Source organism: Pogoniulus pusillus, chromosome 1, assembly GCF_015220805.1.
Source record: "Pogoniulus pusillus isolate bPogPus1 chromosome 1, bPogPus1.pri, whole genome shotgun sequence".
In the NCBI taxonomy this organism is placed as follows: Eukaryota; Metazoa; Chordata; class Aves; order Piciformes; family Lybiidae; genus Pogoniulus; species Pogoniulus pusillus.
The window spans coordinates 41,756,863-41,778,007 of NC_087264.1; the positions used below are offsets into that span (position 1 = coordinate 41,756,863).

Below are 21,145 nucleotides of genomic sequence, written 5' to 3' on the forward strand. Positions count from 1 at the left end.
ACAGGAGCCCTGGCAGCGTCAGCTGGAGATCACCAGGCTGAAAACTTGCTTGCTTGGATCTCAGATGCAGCGGGAGAGCTACTGAATAAAGCAGATGTCGTTTTCTCTGTGGTGGAATACTGCGGTGGGCTGGCCTGGGCCAGCCGTGAACTGCAGTCCCCTCAGGAAACATCCACCTGCTGCACTGCGGTCACACCTGGAGCACCTCCTAACCTTCGCTTGGCTGTCCCTGGGCGTGTGCGGCGCCGCCTCTCGCTCCTCGCTGCCCGTGCGGCATGCTCTGTGCTTTTAAAACACGTTCTCCCCCAGGCGCCACCGCGCTGCCCGCGGGGCCCAGCCCTGCCCTGTGAGGGGTCCGCTGGAGCCGGCTGGAGCCGGTTGCGTCCAGCACGCGGCGGCGCTGGCCGCGCTTCACAGGGGCCGCCGGCGGCCGCCCCACGGTCGGTACTCGCCACGAACACCCTGCGTGGGTGCGGAGTGACACTTGGCTGGTGGCATTCTGACGGGATTGAGAGCTGCACCTTCTCCTTCAGAGCAGTGAGAAACACAGCCCCAGCGCGGAGTGAGGACTTGGCTGGCAGATGGAGCAGGGCAGGTGATTCGGTTTTGCTTTGGAGGTGGCTCACAAGGGACCTGCTGCAGGTTTTATCTTATTTCCTCACTTTAGACGTTGAGGGACTTCCATGGCACCACACTGTCCTCTGTGAGCTACACTGGGTTGTGCAGACATGTAGGCAGGTCCTCGGTGGGAGGGATGAGCGGCCCTGAAACCTCTCAGCTTGCCCACGAAGGACGTCTGGAAAAGTTTATTCCTTGTCTGGCTTTCGGCAGCCAGGAACATCACTTAACTTGTAGGAACTTCATCAGCTTTTTGCCTTCACTTTAAAATGCGTATTTAATAGAGCAAGATTCACAATCAAAGAGAATGGAGCCTCTCCTTGGAGAGGAGGGAGCAGTAGGAGCCTCCCCTCCCCCCGACGTGAGCACTGGAAAGTGGGGATGATTTTTCTGTGGAGCTAATAGTCTGGCTGTAAGGAGTTGAGGTCCGGAGCCAGACATCGTGGTTAGACCTGTCTGTGCTTATAACGTAGTTGTTTGGGTTTTGTAGAAGTTGTCTGAAGGAATCTGAATTAAAAACAAAACAAAAACAGAAACCCGAGGGGAAACCTGTTTCTGGCAGTCGTGGTCCCTATTTGATCTGGCACCAGAACTGGTGAAAATCTTGCTTTGTCTTCCTTCTGCTGCTATCAAAATTGCTACAAGCTTTATTTTGACAGTTACCATGCTTCCTTTCCCTGCACACCATGGCCAAGGTCACCGAGAACATGAAACAGTATCTCCTGCCTGAAGCCAACCTTAGTAGGCTGCAGGGCTGCTTTGAGCTTTGTGTGTGTGCACAGCTAATGCCCTGCCAGCGCAGGTGTGGACTTGCTGGTGCTAAACAAGGTCCTAAACAAGTGGTACAACAACAGCAATCAGTTGCTGCAAAGTATCCACAGCACACTGAGAGCACAAATGATGGAGTTCACAGCTAAGTGTTGGTGAAACACATTGCAGCGTGCAATTGGAAGAAGATGATGCTAGTTTCCAGCAGGAGAATATCGTGGTTACACCATTTAGGCAGGAGTGCATCGAGGAAGTCTTATCCAGTTCCTCACACTTTGTTGGCTGTAAATACAGAAGCCACTCCAGGAAAAGGCTCTGCAGTAGAAGTGGAAGTTTAGGAGGGATCTAAATCAGGTAAGGGGTGAAGGGATTGTATTGTCATACTGTATGTGGTAGACCAGCAAAGATTGCATGTTTGAACATAGTGTAGCATACGATTGTCTTAGTACTTGCAGACTTTAGTTAAATCTTTACAGGTTTTATTTCTGCATGTACATGTAGAACTGAATGCTTGCTCTGAATGGTCTCTGAATGCACTCTTGCATGCGTTTTCTTGCTCAGGCCAATCTATTTTTCATTAGTGTATTGTTATTACTGATTGACTCATGAAAACAAGAGAGAGTAGCATTTTTCTGTGCTTGTTCTAACTCTTGTTAAAGTCAGTGGTACAACCTCTGCTGAGCAGCCACAGGTGGTGCCTCGCCACAGGTGGTGCCTCTCCACAGCCTAATTTCAGGCAGGTGAAGACTCTCCTCTGCACACAGCTCTGAAAATGGAAGAACAGATTAGGGTGCTGCCTAACACAGGAAAGTTCCTTAGACCTGACCTTATGTGCTTTGCCTGAAGCTGTTCAGAAACCGCTGTTTAGCTGTTGCAGGTTCTGTTCTGCCAAAGAGCTTTTCATAGAATCACAGTTTTGCAGAGTAACAGGTTGGAAGGGAACTCAAAGTTCATCTGGTCTGTCTTTCCTTGGTAAAAGTACGGTCCTAATCTCTAGCTAGCAGACAGCTGTAGGGTGGTAGCCTCTTTGGCTGGAATGGTTAAATCTCTTAGGGGACTTCCATTAAAATCTTAATAATTTTCATATTACTGGAGAATATCTACATATATAGGAGCTAAGGAAGGAGCAACATTTACAAATGTATTAACCAAGCAGTGTAACTTTCCCTGGTGATGACAGAAACTTTGACGTGTCAGCATGGCATACATCATCCTGGAGGGTACATGAAAACTGGATACAGATGTATGGACTTTGGGTTCAATATGTGCTAAAAATACTCTGCTATGGATACTGATTGCACAGAAAAAGAACATGAAAGTGTACAAAGTTAGCAGCATTAAAATCAAGTAAGGACATAAACCAGCTACACTCCCAGCAATAATATCAGCATTTCCCTCTTGAGCATTTGTTGTTCTTCAGAGTACATGCTTTGTATCAAAATGCTGTTAAATCAGATCTAAGAGTCATACTATGTTGCCAAACATCAGAAGAGACTTGCTACTCAAACTTTTTCTTTTGTTTATCTTTTATTCCTTATCTTGTTATTTTCACAGCCTTGGAAGAGGTAGTGCGCTGTTTTTGGTGGTTTGTTTTTTTTTTAATGTTAATTTCTTTTATATGAAAAGGGTTATCATTTAAAAGTATCTTTTTTGGCGTTTAAGTAGTCCCTGTTTGAAATCTGCATAAGTCACACCTCACTAAATCCAGCAGGACACTAATGTAGCTGACATGGAATTTTGAACTTGTGAGGCTTTTTTCAAAGTAGTGTGACTCTGTCGAAGAAAGTTTTTGTTGTGTGTTGCAGTTTTTCTTCTCAGTTTGTGGCTAGCCTTGGAAACTGCAGAGGTGACTTTAATTTTATCTCTTAAAAATTATATTTGTACCTGAATTTCCTGATGTATAAAAGTAGCAGTGGTTTTGAGTTCTAAACCCATGGCACATAAATCAGATGTACACAGAAGCATCTTGAGGCCCATGGGAGAAGAGATGAAGTTCATCTCTGTGTTTTAGTGTGTGTGTGTGGAATTGGAAGATCCCACTGATTGGAGCAATATTTTCAAACTTCAGCTCTTTTTGCTATGTCCTTATCTAAAAAGGATAACTGTGAATTTTTGTTTGTCATTAGAAGGAAAGTATATTTTGCATTATTCTTTAATAGCCTATATGCAGCTGAGCAAACTCTGACCAGATTTTGAGGTGCAAAGCTCAAGCTCCACATTTGAATAAAATTAAGCATTGAAATTTTACCTCCACTGCACACCAGAAAATGTGAGACTGAAATACAGACTTATGATGAAAGTGGACCTAGTAAGAAGCATTTTTAAAAGCACCTTCCCAAACAACAAGTAGAAAAGACTGTAAAGTTGCATTTGCATCTTCCAGTGTCTTGTGCTTGGGTGCCTCAAGGAAAGAGCTGAGCCTTTATACAGTCTGCAAGTTGCTGATATTGATCTTTTCTGTTTGGTTGTTTTTTTAATATATCTGAGGGTGCTTTTGAAATCTTCTGTCCCTTTTCTTGCATTCTTTAGAAATGGGCTTCTACTGTTGGATTATTTTTCTACCTTGTCCTGGAATTAAGTGCTGTTTGTGCACAGGGATACTGGTAGTGGGGTCGAGGGGCTTGTGTTTGAAGATTTACCTAAAGCATATCTTCGCTGGACTGCTGCGTACCCCAACAGGTAGAAATTAAGATCATAAATCCTGCTATCTAGAGTCAGGAAGGATGGAGGATGATGGCTCCAAAGTTCATCCATACTAGCTGACAGTGATGTGCTGGCAAGTCTTTATACTTCAACCCTCAGGCATATAATGGAAAGATGGAGAAACTAACATATGCCCAGATCTTGCTCTGCTGTGGGTATGGGTTACCAATGATGAGCACTGGACCTAGACCTGGGAACTGTTAGAGCTTCCTGGCTACCTGATTGAGGTATGCCTAAAGTGTCCTCATGATTTAGACTACATCATGGGGGGTTCCCTGGCCTTCAGTCTGGCCTGTGGCAACATAAAGGGGCAGGGATGATACTGTTCTATACAACACAAGGCTTCACAGAGCAGTATTTGAAGAACTTTTCAGATGTCAGCAATATAAACCAGCAAATAGTCTGACTGGTGACACTTTTAGGATCTATGATTCTACCCCTTTGTTAAAGCTAAATTTTTCCAAAAGCAACTGCTGGATTGAGGTGCTCCTCAGTCCTTGGGACCTTGATGTACTGTGCCTCACAGCCTGATTATTCTTGTGTACTTGCTTCTAAAATTCTTTCCAATGGCAATGGGAAGTGTAAAATATTTTACAGCTCTCGGTTTTACAGTTTTAAAGCCCTAAACATCTTGTACTAGCCAGCTCAAATGAGAGGACAGAAATTAGACTTTTTTTGAGGTCATTTTTAATCTGGGAGCTTATTCAACACAGTGAAAGTGAAGGAGCAAACACTGGCAGGGAATTGAGGGTATGTTTCCACACTGGAGCTCAGTGGGTCAGATACTCTTTCCACCTTCTTGATTTGTAGTTCTTCATCTATATCAAAGTGTTTTAAAGTGCAGTGCTAAGTATTGTTATCTCTGTTTTTTCAAAGCTGGGGGATACAGAGCAGTAGTAAAGTGGTAAGCCAGTGTTCACACAGGGCAGTAGCTCAACTGAGGAAAGTATCTAAGCATCATGAGTCTTTGCCCAATGCTAAATTAGATAGCTGTCCTGCAAAAAAGGCATTTCTTTGAAGAACTCCTTGACTAAATCTCACCATTTTAAACACAAAGCATATTGCAGCAGCATTTAGCCCAAAAAAAGAGGAAATGTTTTTATCTTCCCATACAAGTAATAATTGCAGTTGAACTGAGACCTTGGCTTTGTCGTGGTGGGGTTTTGCCTTGCTTTAGGATAGTTGCTGCTGAATTAACTTTCTTTAATCCAGCAAGAGCAGCAGCTGCAATGCAGTGTAGACATGTCTAAACTAGCTTAAATAGTTCAGGTACTGTTAGCCACTGAGCCAAAGAATCATGAAGTTCAGCATGGGCTTTGGTGCCTGAGGACTTTATCTTACTCTTTATGAGTTCAGCATTTCTGTACCATCTCAGCACAAGCAAGCCTAGCAATATGTTGAAAAGAAGGCCAGTGGATCTGGTACTCTGTCTGCACTAGTACTTTTGCCTGCAGAGCTGAGCATGGTACTCAAGATGATTGTAGGAGATATTGCCAAAGGGAGCAGTAGAGCAAAAGATGTTTTGCCTCTCTGCCTATTGTTCTTTTTTTCCCCACCCTTCCTCTGATACTCACCAGGAGCTGCCTTACCTTTTAGTCCATTTGCTATGAAACTGCATAGCCATTAAGATTCTACTGGAGATAATGAATATCTAGGAGTTGGCAAAGGCTTGGACAACTGTCCATCTTCTAGAAAAGCTTTTGGTCTGGCCTGACTGCAGCTCTAACAGTAGAACCTGTAGAGGTTAGATTGGGAAAAACCCAGGACCAATAGTCCTGTGGCTATTCATGGGGACTAGGGCAGAAGCATTCCTGATGTGTTTTCTCAAGTCGTTGACCAGATGTTGGGCTCCCAGCTCAGTGTTTGCAAAAGAGCTGGGCTGATATCTGTAAGTCATCCGTTTTCTCCTGACAGTCAAGGGCATGAGCAGCAATGATGGTTCAGATCCTTGAGAGCTAAGTAACTTCTGCTGAGTCAATAGGGGAGGTACCATCAATGCCTTCATTTTTGTTTTCAGGGGAAGCATCATCAAATAGTGGTTGTGGGCAGAGACCCTATGCGGACTGCTGAGCTGTTCAGTTCCTATCCACTAGCTCTAGTTTATTCTGCAGCAGAATTACAAGCATGCCTAGACCAACCCCCAGAGCTCAACTCTGAACTCCTCTCTCTTTCTGTCAGAATCCCGAACTTGTCTTTAAAATGGCTATGTTAGATTGCAGAAGAGTTGGATGCAGTCTGCCAGTTGTGCTTTCCCTCTCCTCCTTTGTGCATTGAATTTTGTTCATTTGCTTTACGTGCCTCAAGTTGCTGTAATGCTGCTGGGAAAGTAATTGCCTTGCACTTTCTCTTTCTGATGCCCACGGGTGACTGTGGGGGACTCCTCCCTGGGCACAGTGCAGAGTTAAAAGCCCAGCTTTTGCTGCTTTGCTTACGACCCGGTTATTTCTTTCCTTTTTTTTTTTTTTTTTTTTTTTTTTGTCAGCTGCCTGTTATATCAATCACAGAGCTGGGATCTATTTATAGGTTGGGACTCGGAGTACTGTGTCCTAGTCACAAAGAGAGACAGAGACACAGAGGGGACTGTCGGCTGGTGCAGGCGGAACCAAAAGATATTTAATCAGCAATTAGAAACACCTGAGGGCAAGGGAAATTCTACTCTAGCTTCAAGCTTCATCTCTCAGCCTGCAGCATGTAAGTAGCAAACTTCTACCTTTTATTGCATTTGTGGGGTTGCTTTTTGGTTTGGGTTTTTTTGATCCAAATGTTACTCTGCACCAGTCCTTTTATCTGGGCTAAAAATTATAGCAGCATCTCAGGATGGTTAAGGGTAAGGATTTTATTTTTCTTCTATTTTCACACTGTCAAAGGAAGGTCAGTGTGACCCAGAAGGAGAGGAGTTGGTTCAGAACTTTGTAGAAATAGGGTGGTTTCACTATTGGAGAGTGGCTTTTTCCTTTGGAAATAAGCAAATGAAAGTTTGAGCAGAACAGTTTTGTTTTGGGAATAGAAACGGTCAGGTTTGCTGGCATTCCAAAAAGGTCAATGTATAACGTAACTCTGCGTAAGGGCTTACCAAGGACAGGTGCTATTTATCCCATGCTGGTAAAGGCAAACCTGGAAACTTCACCAGTCCTATCTTAAAAGAACCAAGTAGCACCCTTTCCCCTATTAAAAAAACACAAAACACCACTGCTGCTCCCTTCTCCCTCCTTCCCTCCCAGCCTCATATCAAACCTTCTCTTAGCAGAGAGATTAAACTAAATTTTGCAGTTAGTGAATGCATTTATTATTGAGCAGTTGATGCTTCTTTCATTTTAAAAGTCACAACGCAGCTGAAGTCTCTTCAATGACAAAAGAGGGGTACTAGTCTTTGCAAAGTCGGTGCAGTGGCAGTCAAAGAAGGAACTTACTTTCTCATCACCAACAAGCGCTTTGCTTTAAAGCAGCCAAGACGAAAAAAACCATTTGAACTATTATCTATTTTTGGGAATAATTATGTATTTTTGTAAACAGAAATAAGAGACAGAAGATAATAATTAGCCAGAAACAGCTTTTTTATTAAGAGCTTTTAGCATAATATTTTTGTAAAAAACACAAAAAGGGCTTTATTGTTTCATATTTTTGTCTCAGAGGTTTGGATTATATCTTTCTTACAAAATTTAGGCTTTATATTTACTTTTAAGTCTAGAGAAGTTTCTTTCATTTCTTGTATTTATAATGTCTACGCCTCAAATAGCCAATATGACAATTTTTAACATGGGTATGTTACATTTTCTAGTACAAATATTTCATTTTACGTAAGATCTAAACCCTTTTTTTAAAGTAATGTAAGTAAAATTAATCTAAATAGAAAATAATTTAGATGAACAAGTGTCTAATAAAAATCAAATAATAATACTATAGCTGTCTATTTTAAAATATTAAATCCTGAGAAAATCCTGATAGCTGAATTGCTTGGACTGGCTGTAGAAAGGTGACACAAAGGCTTGTCCTTTATTTTGCATTCTCTGAAGTGCATTTTATAATTCTCAAAGTTTTCAACTTAATTCTAGAAATAAAAAAAATATACTGACTACAAATGTAAACTTCCTAAGTTTTAAACTTTTGCTATAAATACTTCATCTTCCAGCTAGAATTCTAGATATAAGGAAGGCTTTTAGGACAAGATGGATAAACATAGTGAATTTACATACACAAATAAGGCCCAAAATGATCATTGCAATATGTTGCTTGCTATGAAGCTCCCCTCCCCCAAATAAAACAAAACTGTCAGCCTATTTATTTTCATCATAGGAAGCTTCATTTTGATTATTAAGGTGTTTTGCTTTACTTTAAAATTAATGTATTTAAATTATCTCAGTCTCTTTTCTGTTTGTTTTGGCATGAGATTACATTTATTGCCTCTCTGTGACAATGCAGTGTTATTGTTTAATAAAGGGAGAACAGATTTTTCTGAGAGGCATTGAAGAAATAAAATTACTGTCTTTGTAACTCACAAAGAATCTATCATGTAGCTGGTTTGAGGACTCCTTAAAAAATTTAAACCAAGTGATGTTTTATTGCTTGGAAAATAAAAACTGAATTTCTGTCTTCCCTACACAAGCGGAATGCCAGCATGGCCATGCTTAGAAGTTACTGCAAAAACATAATTACTCTGGATTTTTGCAGAAATCCAAGCATTTCCAAAGAAATCCTCCAAGTATTTGGCCTATTCAGTAGCTGTGTCCACATAGTTGCTGGACTTTATCCTTCTCTTTCAGACACATGTGGGTCTTTTTCCCTGTTAAACCTGCCACATCTTTTCATTACTGCGTTAGAAGAAAATTACCAACCTCTGCTGTCCTGTACCATACCAGTCAATGCTTTATGGGTGCCATTTTATTTGGAGGGAGGGAGTTATCTGTGATTAGAAAGAAGACCTTGATGCACTATGTGGAAGGTAGCCTCTGTTATTTAGTTTCTGCTTCACTACTGATTCAGGTTTTGTGGACTAAGAACCTCTCAACCACCAAAGTGACTTATTCTACACAGCATAGTTTGTAGCCTGCATGATTTTTTTCATTCTTTAAAATGCCAAACAACAAATGTTTTTGTTGTTGTTGTTTCATCCTAATTTATTTGTTTCTTTGACTGAAAAGTCATGATTGACATGCAGATTCTCTTGTTCATGCCCCTCCTTTCATTGCTGAGCATGACATCTTTTGGGAATTATAAATAAAACCTGTGCCAAATCTGCTGCACAGGTGTCTGGAGTACAGCATGCTCAGGTGTCTGGCTGTAAATGTCTGAGAATATGGAATAAACATCAGCAGGAAAAATGTATTCTTCTTGAAACAATTCTTTGCGTTTAGGGGCCTTCTGAATAAACCCCCTAAAGCCAGAAGCCAGTTATTAAAGATTGTGTAGCTTTGTCTCTCTTTACCTCTTTTATCACTTCACCTATACATCTGTCCATCTATTTCTCATTTCTCTATTTTTTCATTTCATTATGCTATTCTTGCTCTCCTGCTCTCTTCTTTTCCTTTCCTGAAGACACATTTCTATCTGGCACAGAAAATAAACTCAGATTGTGGGTAGTTATGTTAATCTAATTCAATCCTCTGTGGGTTAGGAGTGAAATTCTAATAGTGGAGCTGTTGAGGGCTTTTTTGTTAATGGCTTGGGGATTACATTGAGTTAAAGGCTCATTTCCTAATCAAACAGAGAGGGAGAGAGTGACTCCGAATATTTATGAGTCTCCCAGCGCGAGTTAAACATTGAACTCCAAAAGCAGGATTTCAGTGCTGCAGAAAGAGTTAAAACCCCTCAGGGCTGCTGTGGAGAGGCGAAGGGGAACAAAAAAAAAAAAAAAAAAGAAAGAAAGAAACCAGTTAAGCCATCAGCATTTTCAACTGCTGTATAACTTCAGTTTTATGAGAGAAAATAATAATCTCACTGAGCTAAAATGGAAACTGTAGCAAGATATTTAAAACAAAGTCAAGTGATGCTTCAAAAAGGCTGCTCCTTAGTGAAGCAGGATACATGCAGTGCATGCAGCAGCTTAATAGAAACTCCAAATAACTCTTCTAAATGAGAAGGATTGGATAGTGGGCTGCCTTTTTATTATTAGTGCCTGGAAGAACCAATTTAATTTTGTAATGCTTTTTGGGTTTGGTTCTACTTAACTCTAGGATTACCTTTTCTTCAAAAAAAAGAAAAGGAAGAATTGTGCATGGATCAATATGTTCTACTTCTGTTCTGTAGACTGGTATCTTATGAGGCTTTTTTTTTTTCTTTTTTGTCCTTCAGTTTAGCTGGAGTCTTATGTCAAATAGTCAAGTTGGAGAACTGGATTCATTGTCACAAGAATGACCAAATTAATGCCTAATGGCATCGTACATGCTCTAGTAGACCCTGCTGTTGCTGAAAAAAAGCAGGCCTGCTGTCTGCAGGACCTCTGTATTGCTAAGGCCTGGTGTGTTGTGAACTAGCCAGCAGTGGGGCTTTTTTGACTTACAAAATCTGTCTGTAGTAAGCGAGCTAAGCAAAATCAAGACCGCCTCTCTTCTGTAAAGAGGTCCTTTAAAGCAGGAGGGATAGAAACCTGCTGTTTTAGGACACATAGCCAAGTCATATCTCTATATTCCTCAGTTTCTCTGCTTGTAAAATGATAATGGCTGCCATCAAAAGTACTCCAAGATTTATAGAGAACCATCTAACTTAAATCCCAAATGGCTGGTTTGCCCATAGCACATAAGTGCAGAGCTTGAAAGTAAGAGATTTTTGGACTGGCAACAAGACTTATCCCACTTTGCTTTTTTGTTTTGAGTTTCTTTTGGTGGTTGGTTGTGGTTTTTTTAGGAGATTTAATACATTTGGTATCCGTCACCAGAAAGCTTTTCTGATTTTTGTTAGACAAGAGATAGAAAGCTAACTTACTTTCACTTTAACATTCAGTGACATTGTCCTATGAACAAGGTCTGAATTTGTGATGCTTGTTGAAATGCAGCTCCAGGTTCATTACTCCAAAGTGGTACACTTTGGATAAAAAAAAACAAGTTACTGTTTCCTTTTGGAGCCCTGTGTATGGATGGTCATCCTGTATACACTGCACTTGGTGGTTTTGCTGACATGTCTATCTGCATACAGCAGCTTGAGGTAAGAATTGGCACCTTGCCCTAGTTTAAAAATTATTTAAAACTGTGACCTGATGTGAATGCCTGAGGCCCCTTTCTCTTTGTGGTCCGTGCCTGGACCTGCTGAGGAGAGCACCATCAGCTAGAGTGTACTTTATTAAACGTATTTGAAATACATAATGATTGTGTTCTTTCCCTCTAATAACTGGCACCCACCTCAGAGCAATTTGAGACAGAAGCTTTCTGTGGCTGAGATGAACACTGTATAACATTTTTTCCTGCTTTCCTGTCCTCATCGCAGTTTCTTTTCTGTTAGCCTCAGCCTATTCGCCTCCTGCGATATTCTGGTGTGGCCATGACCTAGCAGTTTATACTTAGATTTACCCTGTTGACCTTTCAGGCAAAATATTCTTCCTTCTTCTCTTTTTGTCCTTTCCAGTGCTATGCTGAATCCTATGAATGACCTGCTGCTGTCTACAGTGCAGGTGCTGCACTTTAGGGCAGCTTTACCTGGCTTATATACAGTTTATTAAGAACTGGGGAACTAAAACCTGATTTTTTACTTTTCTGCAAGCTACACAGAAAGATAGTGTGTTCTTGTCCTCCATGTATGCCATAAGGACTTAAAAAATATTTTCTGCTAGTGTAGGAATTTCAGGGAAGGAAATACTGCAGCCCTTAAAACTTTTAAAGCAGACAGTTTAGTTGACACCATGACTTGAAAGTAATGACAGTTTTAAAGTCTCGGAAGTCTGGAAAGTCTCTAGAAATAAGGCTGTGTCTTTGAGGGTCTGTTCTAATGGGATAAAGCTTGCAACTAACTCTTTTTACTTGGATACTGGAATGCATAGGCCCAGCATGTATAAGAGGGAAGTATAAGTGGCTATATTTATTCATTAAGAAGTCACTGCCCTTTTGCTCAGCCATGTGAGGTACGAATGATCCTGCTTACAAGAGTTTCACACTGCTCTCAGAATGGATCCTCTCTCTTTTTGTAACTGTGTTTGCTGGATCAGCAGGAATTTCACTCCAGAAGTTCTTGTTTCCCCAGCCTCCTGTGATCACCTCTTTGTAGTAGGCAAATGACCAATAGCTGTGTACTAAAACATCCACATTCCTCTAAAGTCACAGGGACTAGAGGATGACTTTCTGAGTGAAAAGAGGGGGTACATCTATCACCAAACTTGCAGGACAGCTTTCTTTTTGTTAGTTTTGCTCTCCATCCTTAGGCCTTTCTTTTCCCACATGTTTTCTGGATTTTTAAAAAATCACAGTTACTCTCACTGGCAGCTCTTCCTACTGCTTCCCTTTAAGTAATTCTTCCCTGTTGCATCACGTCCCCATGGCCATGGGAATTTCAACCTTTCTCTGTTGGTGATGTGAACTTCTATCGATTGGTGGTATGTTATGGGTTGCCTGTTGCAAGTCTCATGGTTTTTTTAAGATGGAAAGTTTTATGTATAGCTTGAATGTATTCATGGCCAATCTTCGTACCAAGCTGTTTGTTTCACTGTTCTTCAATTCTAGCTCTGATACGAACTCCCTGGTCAAAGGTGAGTCCTGTTGTTGATCTGCTGTGTTTTTCCCATCTTATATGGAGTTCCTGGTTGCCTGTTCTCAGTGTTCTGTGGAGAGTTGCATCATCATGGCAAAATGCTTCATGTTAGTGCAGGTTCTAAATACAGTCTTGTGTTTTGCTTTGCATATCCCTTGATCCCTTTTTCACATTGTAAGTAATCACAATTCTTTCATTCTTCCTGAGCTCTCTCCCCATTCCTTCTACTCTTTTTGCTATATAGGTTTAAACTTCAGTTTTGTGTGTCTCTGAATAAGCTTTACTCTTATGACTCCCTGCAAAGACTGTCCGTGCTATCTACTGCCTATCCAGCACCCCTATGTGAATGTCAGCTGGTGCTCCGGGATCTCTTTATACTCCCTGCACAGAGAGCAGTGAGAAATGGAGAGCTATGGTTTCTGTGGGACCCTCTATCCTGTACAAAGAAATGAGATGCAAGGTTGCTTCTGTGTGCTCAAAGGATGGCATATAGACATCTTATTGCTGCTTTGAAGTAATTGTCTATACCTCTCTGCAATACCATGTTCACCTCGCTACATTGCTTCCCCTGTAGTCTCTTCTGGCACATGGGCCCATGTAATGTGTGTTTAAGGGGGACAGAATCAATGGGGCTGCTGTTAGGTTTGTGAAGGGTTAAATAATGGAAGAGAGCCACAGCTTCTCCTGGGGAATAAGGACTAGCCAGAAGAATTGATTGTCTTGGCCTATCGATCCTTTAGGAAACAGCACTGAAGTGGTAATGGTGTACTTGCCACTCTGAAGCACTTTGTACTAGCAACATACTCTGTTTACCTAGCATAGTGCAGAGGAAGAGTTCTGTTGCTAACCCATTCCAGAAAACTCCTGTGCTAGATATGTGTTAAGTTCACTATTCAGACGTCTGACTGCTCCCACAGAGAGGTGCACGTGCAGAGAGTTAACTCAGCAAGTGGCATTGTTTGCTAATGCTTAGTGGAGTCTGCCTTCAAATGGGAGTTTGAGAGTTACTGTACTGAGTCTTTGCTGGCAACGCTCTGGTCTGTAGCATTCTGTGAAGTCTCAGGCTATCACATCACAGGGTAACCATCTCTCCCATCTCCTTTCCCTCCCTTGCCCTTTTAGGCCAATTGGCAGTCACATCCCAGTTAGTCTTCCTTATAAGTTGAAACAGGGTAGGTGAGTGTTTTAGATCCTGTGGCCCTAAGGTCAACTTCTAGCCACCTGTGTGGGCTGATGGGGAGTGTGTGCATGATAAAACATCCCACCTTTTTTGCACTGAAGATCCAAACTTGCCCTGAGAAGTCAAGCATTTATTTCTGTCCTCAGGGTGGCAGGGGTAGAAACACCCACCTGCCATGGGAGCAACTGGATGAGCAATACTTTTTGTCTTCTTAGCTACACAACTCTTATAGATGAATGGAACACATGTCTAAAGAGCACAGCATACAGAATGCCAGCACTAAGGATGGATTTCTTGGGTTGCTTCTGCAACCATGGGCCTGCAAAGGATGGGAGGATTCCCGCCTGTTTCTGGGCTCTCAGATGTCCTTGTAGCACAATGGGCAGAGGAAGCCTTCACACTGTTCCCTCTGAGGCACTAATTCAGCTTAGTTAATGATGGCCTTGGCTCACACCATTAGCTGGACCATTGCTGATAACTGCAAGTTCTGGATTCTCACCTGTAGAAGAGTAGCTTGCTCATCATGCTTGCTGTCTCCTTTTTTTCCCTGATTTGTGCTCATACGTGCTTTGCATCCTTTCTCTTTCTGGATATGTTGTAGTATGAGCAATCTCAGGCAGGTCTCTGCAGCTTCCCATAGCCCGGTCAGAAGATCAGGAAAGCTTAGGACTGTTTTGGAAGGTATTGCAAAAGCTTACACAAAGCCAGGAAGGCAAAAAAGCTGTTGTGAAATTCTTTATTAAGTCAGACCAGTTTGTATATAAAGATACACAAATAACTTACAGAGCCGTTTAATTACTCTCTATATCATTTCTACACTTCACCCTCTTTGATATTGTCAACTTTATTGCTGTACTTGACATTTGACTTGACATCTCCAATGTGCAAAAGCAAATGATGAGAAAAGATGCAATTTTGCTTTAAAAGTGTCTAGACCACAAAGTTTCAAGAGCCAAGTAAAAAGCAATTCCTGATATTTTGTCCCTTTTTTAATAGAAGGGGATGATAAGAATAACCATCAGTGTATCATATAGAATATAATTATGTTTATTCTGGGACTTGATCAGTAGTTGAACATTTGAGGCTCATAATACTGAGTTTAATATAGTATGCAGCATTGTGTATTATGTAATGCAAAATTATTATCTGCTACTTAATAAATCTCATGCTGTGACTGTTCTACTTCTTTTTAACTAGCTTTCAGACTATGGCTATGAGTTGTACTGCCAGCTTTGGCTGTTGCTTCTGCTTTGCCCTCGTAGTTTATATCACGACACATTCCTTACTGTTGGGGCTGCTGTATTTAGCCATGAGACAGCTTCTGTCTGAAAGAGCTTCCAATCTGATTTAAGATAAGAGACTAGCAGGGGGTAGAGTCAGTCATGTATTCTGTGGCTGGAAGAAGGATGAGGGTAACCAAGGTAGGAATTTGTGGTAATGTACTCCTGAAAGTGTGGCTTGCTTGGAGTGCAGGTGTCTTTATTGCTGTGCACTTAACTGAATGACAACAAGAAAAAATCACGGACTTTTATTTTCCTGTGTAAAACCTGCCTAATTCTTTACTTTGCAAAATTAGCACTTCCAGTTTCCTAGCCAAGAATATATCTCTGCTACATGGTCTCACTATCTTTTTACTTGCATGTGTGTTTCCTCCCTTTTCTCTCAACACTATAGTAATGGCTTTCTTTTTAAATTAAGTGCTTTAAACCAAAGGAATTATTTTTTCACATAACACAAAATTAAGATGTGGGTTTTACTGACCTTCACATCATTCAGTTGCAAAGTTATGGATGGACTCAAAAAGATAAAAAGCAATTTCTGGCACATGTGGACTTACCAGTGGCAAGTACGCGTTATGGTCTAGAGGGAACAGCCTGAGCCACATGCTGCCAAAATACTGATTGTAAGGTCTGCAAAGGTGCAATGAGGTGAAGAGCAGGGAAAACATTCTCATTTTTTATAGCCTTTCCATGAACACATGTTAGTGGTTGATACCAGAGATAAAATGTGAGTCTAGGCGACTTCTTAACTTGACCTGACAGAGCTGTTCTCAGTTTCTCTTGTAACTGGAACCAGTCTCAGCCTTTGCAGAGAGCTGAATTACTTCTTGACAAAATACTCTGTTACAGACATGCAGTATCTGTATTTTGGGGTACCTTACCTTGCTTACCCAGAATGTTTTTCTACTGTTATAGGCAGTGAAAACTGTGGAAGTCACTAGGATAGATAAGCTGTGCCACTGTGAAAGTAGCAGTGAGAATGACAAGAATGCACTCAAGAAGCATGGCTGGTCTAAGCAGGAATAATGCTTCCTGAATTTGTCCTTTTTTTTGATTGGTACTGTGTTTCTTCCAACTGACTGGATGGCCTTTGTGGTGCAATGTGTAGGTTAGAAGTCAGCCCAAAAGGTAAGAGACAATGGTTTAGAAGATGCTTTTGGGTATTCATGTTTAAAACCACATTATGCTGCAGTTGTGCGTTTGCTTTAATGTGCAACATCCTGTACTCTACAATGCATGGCTCTCCAGAAGATTTAGTCACTTTATGGGTTTTGGTTTGGTGGTGTGTGTAGCCAGAAACGTATTTCATTGCTGTATCACCAACTGGTGGAAGTTTCTTGAACTAGGTGGGCACTACATTATAACACCCAGTTAGGTGGTTTGCCATGCTGGTACTTGTTCCTTGAAACTTTGTCAACAGATTCTGGCTTCATCTTTCCCATCTGTGAGTGAAGGGGACTGATGTGCCTCAAGTGTCTTCCTTCTGCAGAGATGCACCTGGGAGCACCTTGCCAGGTTTAGCAGAGAGAAGAGGGCATTTGAATAAGAACAAGATGTTTTGCTGTTAAGGTGAGAATCTGATGGTGAGAAAGAGGAAAGACCACAAACTTCTGTGCACTGAGGTCGTATGGAGTAGTTTCCTTCTTGTATGGCACCTACCCTGTGTGCCTGTAGTACTGTGCCCTGTTATTTGCTGAAAGCTGTAGCTTGATGTTTTGGCTTATTTTTCCCCCTGGATTTCATAGACCTTCCTCAGTGAAGCCACCTGTAAACTCATAGTTGTAAAGCTATGTAATCTTGGAAGCTGTTTCATGTAGTTTTGCTGCTTAATGCACGTCTTCAGTAAAACACAAGTGCCTTGGGGCTTCTGAGCAAATTTGCTTTCATAGTCCAGAACTCACATCTCTAGTGAAGAGGACAGCTCTGCATTACTTTTTGGGAGCTAGAAGAGGCCAGCCAAGGGCAAACAGTGCCTCTTATCTTGCTTCAAATGTAGATTGTAATCTTTTGCATGTTTCTTCAGTACTTTGTGTTGGTAGGTGCCGACCCACATGGGAATCAAAACTGAAGTCTCTTACAGTGAAAGCACTCAGACCTGAAAAACACCTAACAGGCCTAGAACATTGGAAAACGATTGTGGTTTTAGCTAGAAATATTCCCTTTTGTTTTGATCCCATCAAAAATGTGGGGCAATTACGTGGCTGTGAAGATTGTTTTGATATTGTACAAACATTTCTTTTAGACTAAAAAGTGGAGCTGAACAGGAATTTACACTACTGGCTTCCCATTCATCTGGGAACTGCTGCAACTTTGGTAAAAGCACGTTTCTGCTGACTTGAGCTGCTAATTTGACTGTAGGAGTTTATTTCTGGTATGCAGCAGTGTTTCACGAATGGAGCAGCTGTCCTGGAAACACTTACCACACGGGGTCATTTTCCTTTCTGTGTGTAATCAACAAAGCCACCCCTGTTAATCTGAATCCTTTTAAGTCTCCTAAACTAGACCACAGGGAGTGCAGAGAGGTCTACAGGACTCTGACCTCCTTCACTTCCATCTCCTATCATTAAAGAAGAAAAAAAGACTCTCACGATTAAATGTACCTTAAAGGGGAAACCTCTAATCTTTTCTGATCATGGAAAACTGTATCAATCAGTGACATGCTACTCGTTTGGGGGCAGGTGTTGGTCCTCCATTTTCTATGGGTATTTTGTGATAGTAGCTCCACCTTCCCAAGTTTACCACCTATTCCAGGTTGTGGAATCACACAAGTCAGATATGGGAAATGCTTCTTGGGTTATTCAGTTGTTTTTCTTCTACTTGGTTTGATGCTTTGATGGCAGTTTTCTTTCATTCTTGTTTAGTTCTATAGCTCAATTTCTTCTACTATGAGACAAATTTTCCTGGATATTCAGTTTAAATGATTTCTTAATTTACTTTTTTCTTTTCTTTTTAATTTTTTTGTTTTCTTTTTAACTTTTTCCCTTCCTAGCTCTCTATCTTGTTGCCCAGCTCCTTCCTCACTGTTTGTGCTCTTCAGCACCTTTTGGACATGAGTTCTGTGTCTAAATCCTCTTTGCCTCTAGTAGGCTCTAGAGTTTTTTCACCTGTTGCAACCTTGCTTCAGTCTCCTGAACCACTGTATGTTTATTGTACTTCTATTGATAAGGTTCCACATTCTAAGTTTAGGATCTTAAACTTGTCTTCTAGTCCAGAGTGAAAGGCCAATAGCAGATAGTGGTTCTTTGTAGGTAGGAGGACATTCTCTCTCAAGCCTGGAGATGCACTTTTTGGAGAGGTTACCACCTCATAAGTCCTTCACCTGTGTCATGCTACAGGTAAAATCCCAATCTCTGCCAGTCTCAGAGCCTCAGGACTCTTTCAGGTCCAGAGCAAGGATCTTCACAGAAATAGGTTCAGAAAGTTAAAGATAGGGTTAATTTGTTAAAGCAAGAGGTATACAACAGATTTGGGATTCCTGGTGATAAATGCAGTAACTGAAATTAATTGAATCCAAGTTAGTAACATCTGACACAGTCAGAGGTGCAAGTCTTCACAGTAATGCTAATACATAACCATAATGCTAGCAGAAAGTGAAGCCTTATACTGAATGGCAGCTCTTGCCCAGAAGGTGTTTCTGTCTTGGGTGGAGGAAGAGGGACACAGCCTCTTGCCTGTCCCTGTCTCTGCTTCGGTTGTTCCCCCTGAGAGGTATTTCTCTTGCAATTTTCCTATCCTAAGCCCCACTGTCTCTGTCTCCTAGATGATGTTTAGCATGATTTGAGTGGAGAGTTAGGTAACAAAGTCATATATGTTCAGCATGCATTTCATTTGGCTCATTACCATACTTAGGGGTGTAATATTTAATACTAATTTTTCAGTTAATTAGGCAAAGGTCTTTGCTCAGACACTATAGACTTCCAAATCTGTTTTGAGGCTCTTTGTTTCTGTTCTTTTAGCCTTGCCTCATTAGTTTTAGCCAAAACAAGTCTCTTATCTTTGCAAGTCTTCCACCTTCAGCTGCTTGACAGGCCAGTTTGGTGGATCTGTGTTCCTAGTAATAATATAAACATCTCTTGGTTGTAAGCATCTCAAACATTCTTCCAAAGCACAATAAATGAACCTGCATTCCTGTTATGTGGCAAGCTGGGCACTTACCCCACAACCTGTGATCTAGGCCAGCCTTGCTGTAGCGCTCATGGATGCACAGAGCTCTGCAACAGAAGTCTGCATCTTCCAGGATTCAGTGGCTACTTCTTCAGTCAGGTACTTAAAACTGAGCTGGCAAACTAATCTGAGTCCTGCTGTCTCCTCTTTATCCAGGTAGCATAGCTAGCATATATTTTAGATGAGTAAATATGACGGAGGCTTTCTAAAAAGTAACAACCTTGTCAAGGATTTTTGCCCTTACAATCAGTTGTTTCAGAAAGTGATTTTAAAATCTGACACCTCAGTGAATTCAGCTGGAATACTTAAGAGTTTAATTTCAGATTGAAGAAAACTCTAGAGAATATTCAGTGGCTATACAGTTTCTTTTTCTTTTTGTAAGTTCCTTGTCTTTCCAGATAAATCATGTGGTGCATATAGTCAGTCCTGGATTGCCATTATGGAAAGGTAGAATCTGAAAGAATCAAGAGTTTGCTGTGATCTGTTTAGAGAAAAGGCAATATTGGTTCTCCTTATCAAGAGACAAAGGGCAGTAAGTTGTAGTAGAAAAGTGTGTCTTCCTAACAATGTGTTAGAATCTGAGGCTAAGATGTATTACAAAAAGGACAAGTGATCAGTTTTTAACAACAACCTGCTATGATGCAAATCAGAGAGGGGTTGGAGAGCAGCAGTCTGTGCCTTCAAGAAGCCTTCAGTAGGCCATAGAGTAGTAGATTGACATGTAATGGAGAAGAGAAAAATGTTCTCCTGAATACTATGATAGAGTCTTATCTGATGGAACATGGCTATGTTCACTCAAAATTAAAGAATGGATTTATGTGTTAGAACTGGAGTGGTATTTGTTTAGCTAGAGTATTTGAGAAACTGGAAGAAGAAGGATTTTCCTCTCCTGTTTATGAGCAGGTGTTACAGCAGTTTGACATCAGGATTCTGGTGCACCCATATTGAAAATGCATGCTGTAGCAACGAAGGTAACCCAGAAAAGGGAGGCAAAAATACCAGGATTGACTTATTGATGAACAGTTAGAATCATAAAATGAGTTTGGTTGGAAGGGACTTCCAAAAGTCATCTACCCCATCCCCCTTGCAGTGAGTAGGGACATCCTCCATTAGATCAGGTTGCCCAGAGCCCTGTTAAGCCTGACCATCTCCAAGGAAGAGGCCTCAACTACCTCCCTGGGCAACCTGTTCCCAGTGTTCCACCATCCTCATGCTAAAGAACTTCCTCCTAACATCCAATCTAAGTCTACTCTTCTCTAATTTAAAACCACTTCCCCTCTTCCTGTCACTACAGGCCTTTGTAAACAGTCCCTCTCCAGCCTTCTTGTAGGCCCCCTTCAGGTACTGGAAGGCTGCTACATCTCTTCAGAGCCTTCTCTTCTCCAGGCCGAAGAACCCCATTGCCTCCAGCCTGTCCTTGTAGAAGAGTGTTCCAGTCCCCTGATCATTTTTGTGGTCCTCCTCTGGACCTGCTCTATCAAGTCCTGCTCAATGTCCTCCTTCTGTTGAGGGCACCAAAGCAAGATACAGTACTCCAGGTGAGGTCTTAACCACAACAAAGTGGCGTAATCATCTCTTTGAGTCTGCTGACCATGCTTCTTTTGATGAAGCCTAGGATGCAGTTGGCGTTCTGGGCTCATTTTATAACTGTAGTGTATTTGATTTATAGTATTTATTCTCATTGCCAATTTATTCTATGAAGCTTGAATAAAATTTCAAGACAATAAAGGAGATCTTTTAAAAAAAACAAGCTCATTCTCCT

The 21,145-nt window shown here is 41.3% G+C and overlaps 1 protein-coding gene across 4 annotated transcripts in view; it reads left to right on the plus strand.

The window, feature by feature from the left end:
- Nucleotides 1-318: 318 nt before the first annotated feature.
- The window catches only part of ESRRB (estrogen related receptor beta), a 142,913-nt gene continuing 122,086 nt past the window's right edge, over nucleotides 319-21,145 (plus strand). For 2 of the 4 annotated variants that reach the window (XM_064150296.1, XM_064150280.1), the window contains exons 1-2: nucleotides 319-1,740; nucleotides 6,613-6,780. Coding sequence is in view for 2 of the 4 variants with exons in the window: in XM_064150280.1 (XP_064006350.1) it covers nucleotides 6,779-6,780 (2 nt within the window). In the remaining 2 variants the exon portion in view is untranslated. Of the gene's footprint in view, nucleotides 1,741-6,571; nucleotides 6,781-21,145 lie in introns of all 4 variants that reach the window. The other 2 variants (XM_064150289.1, XM_064150300.1) reach the window with 2 other exon arrangements.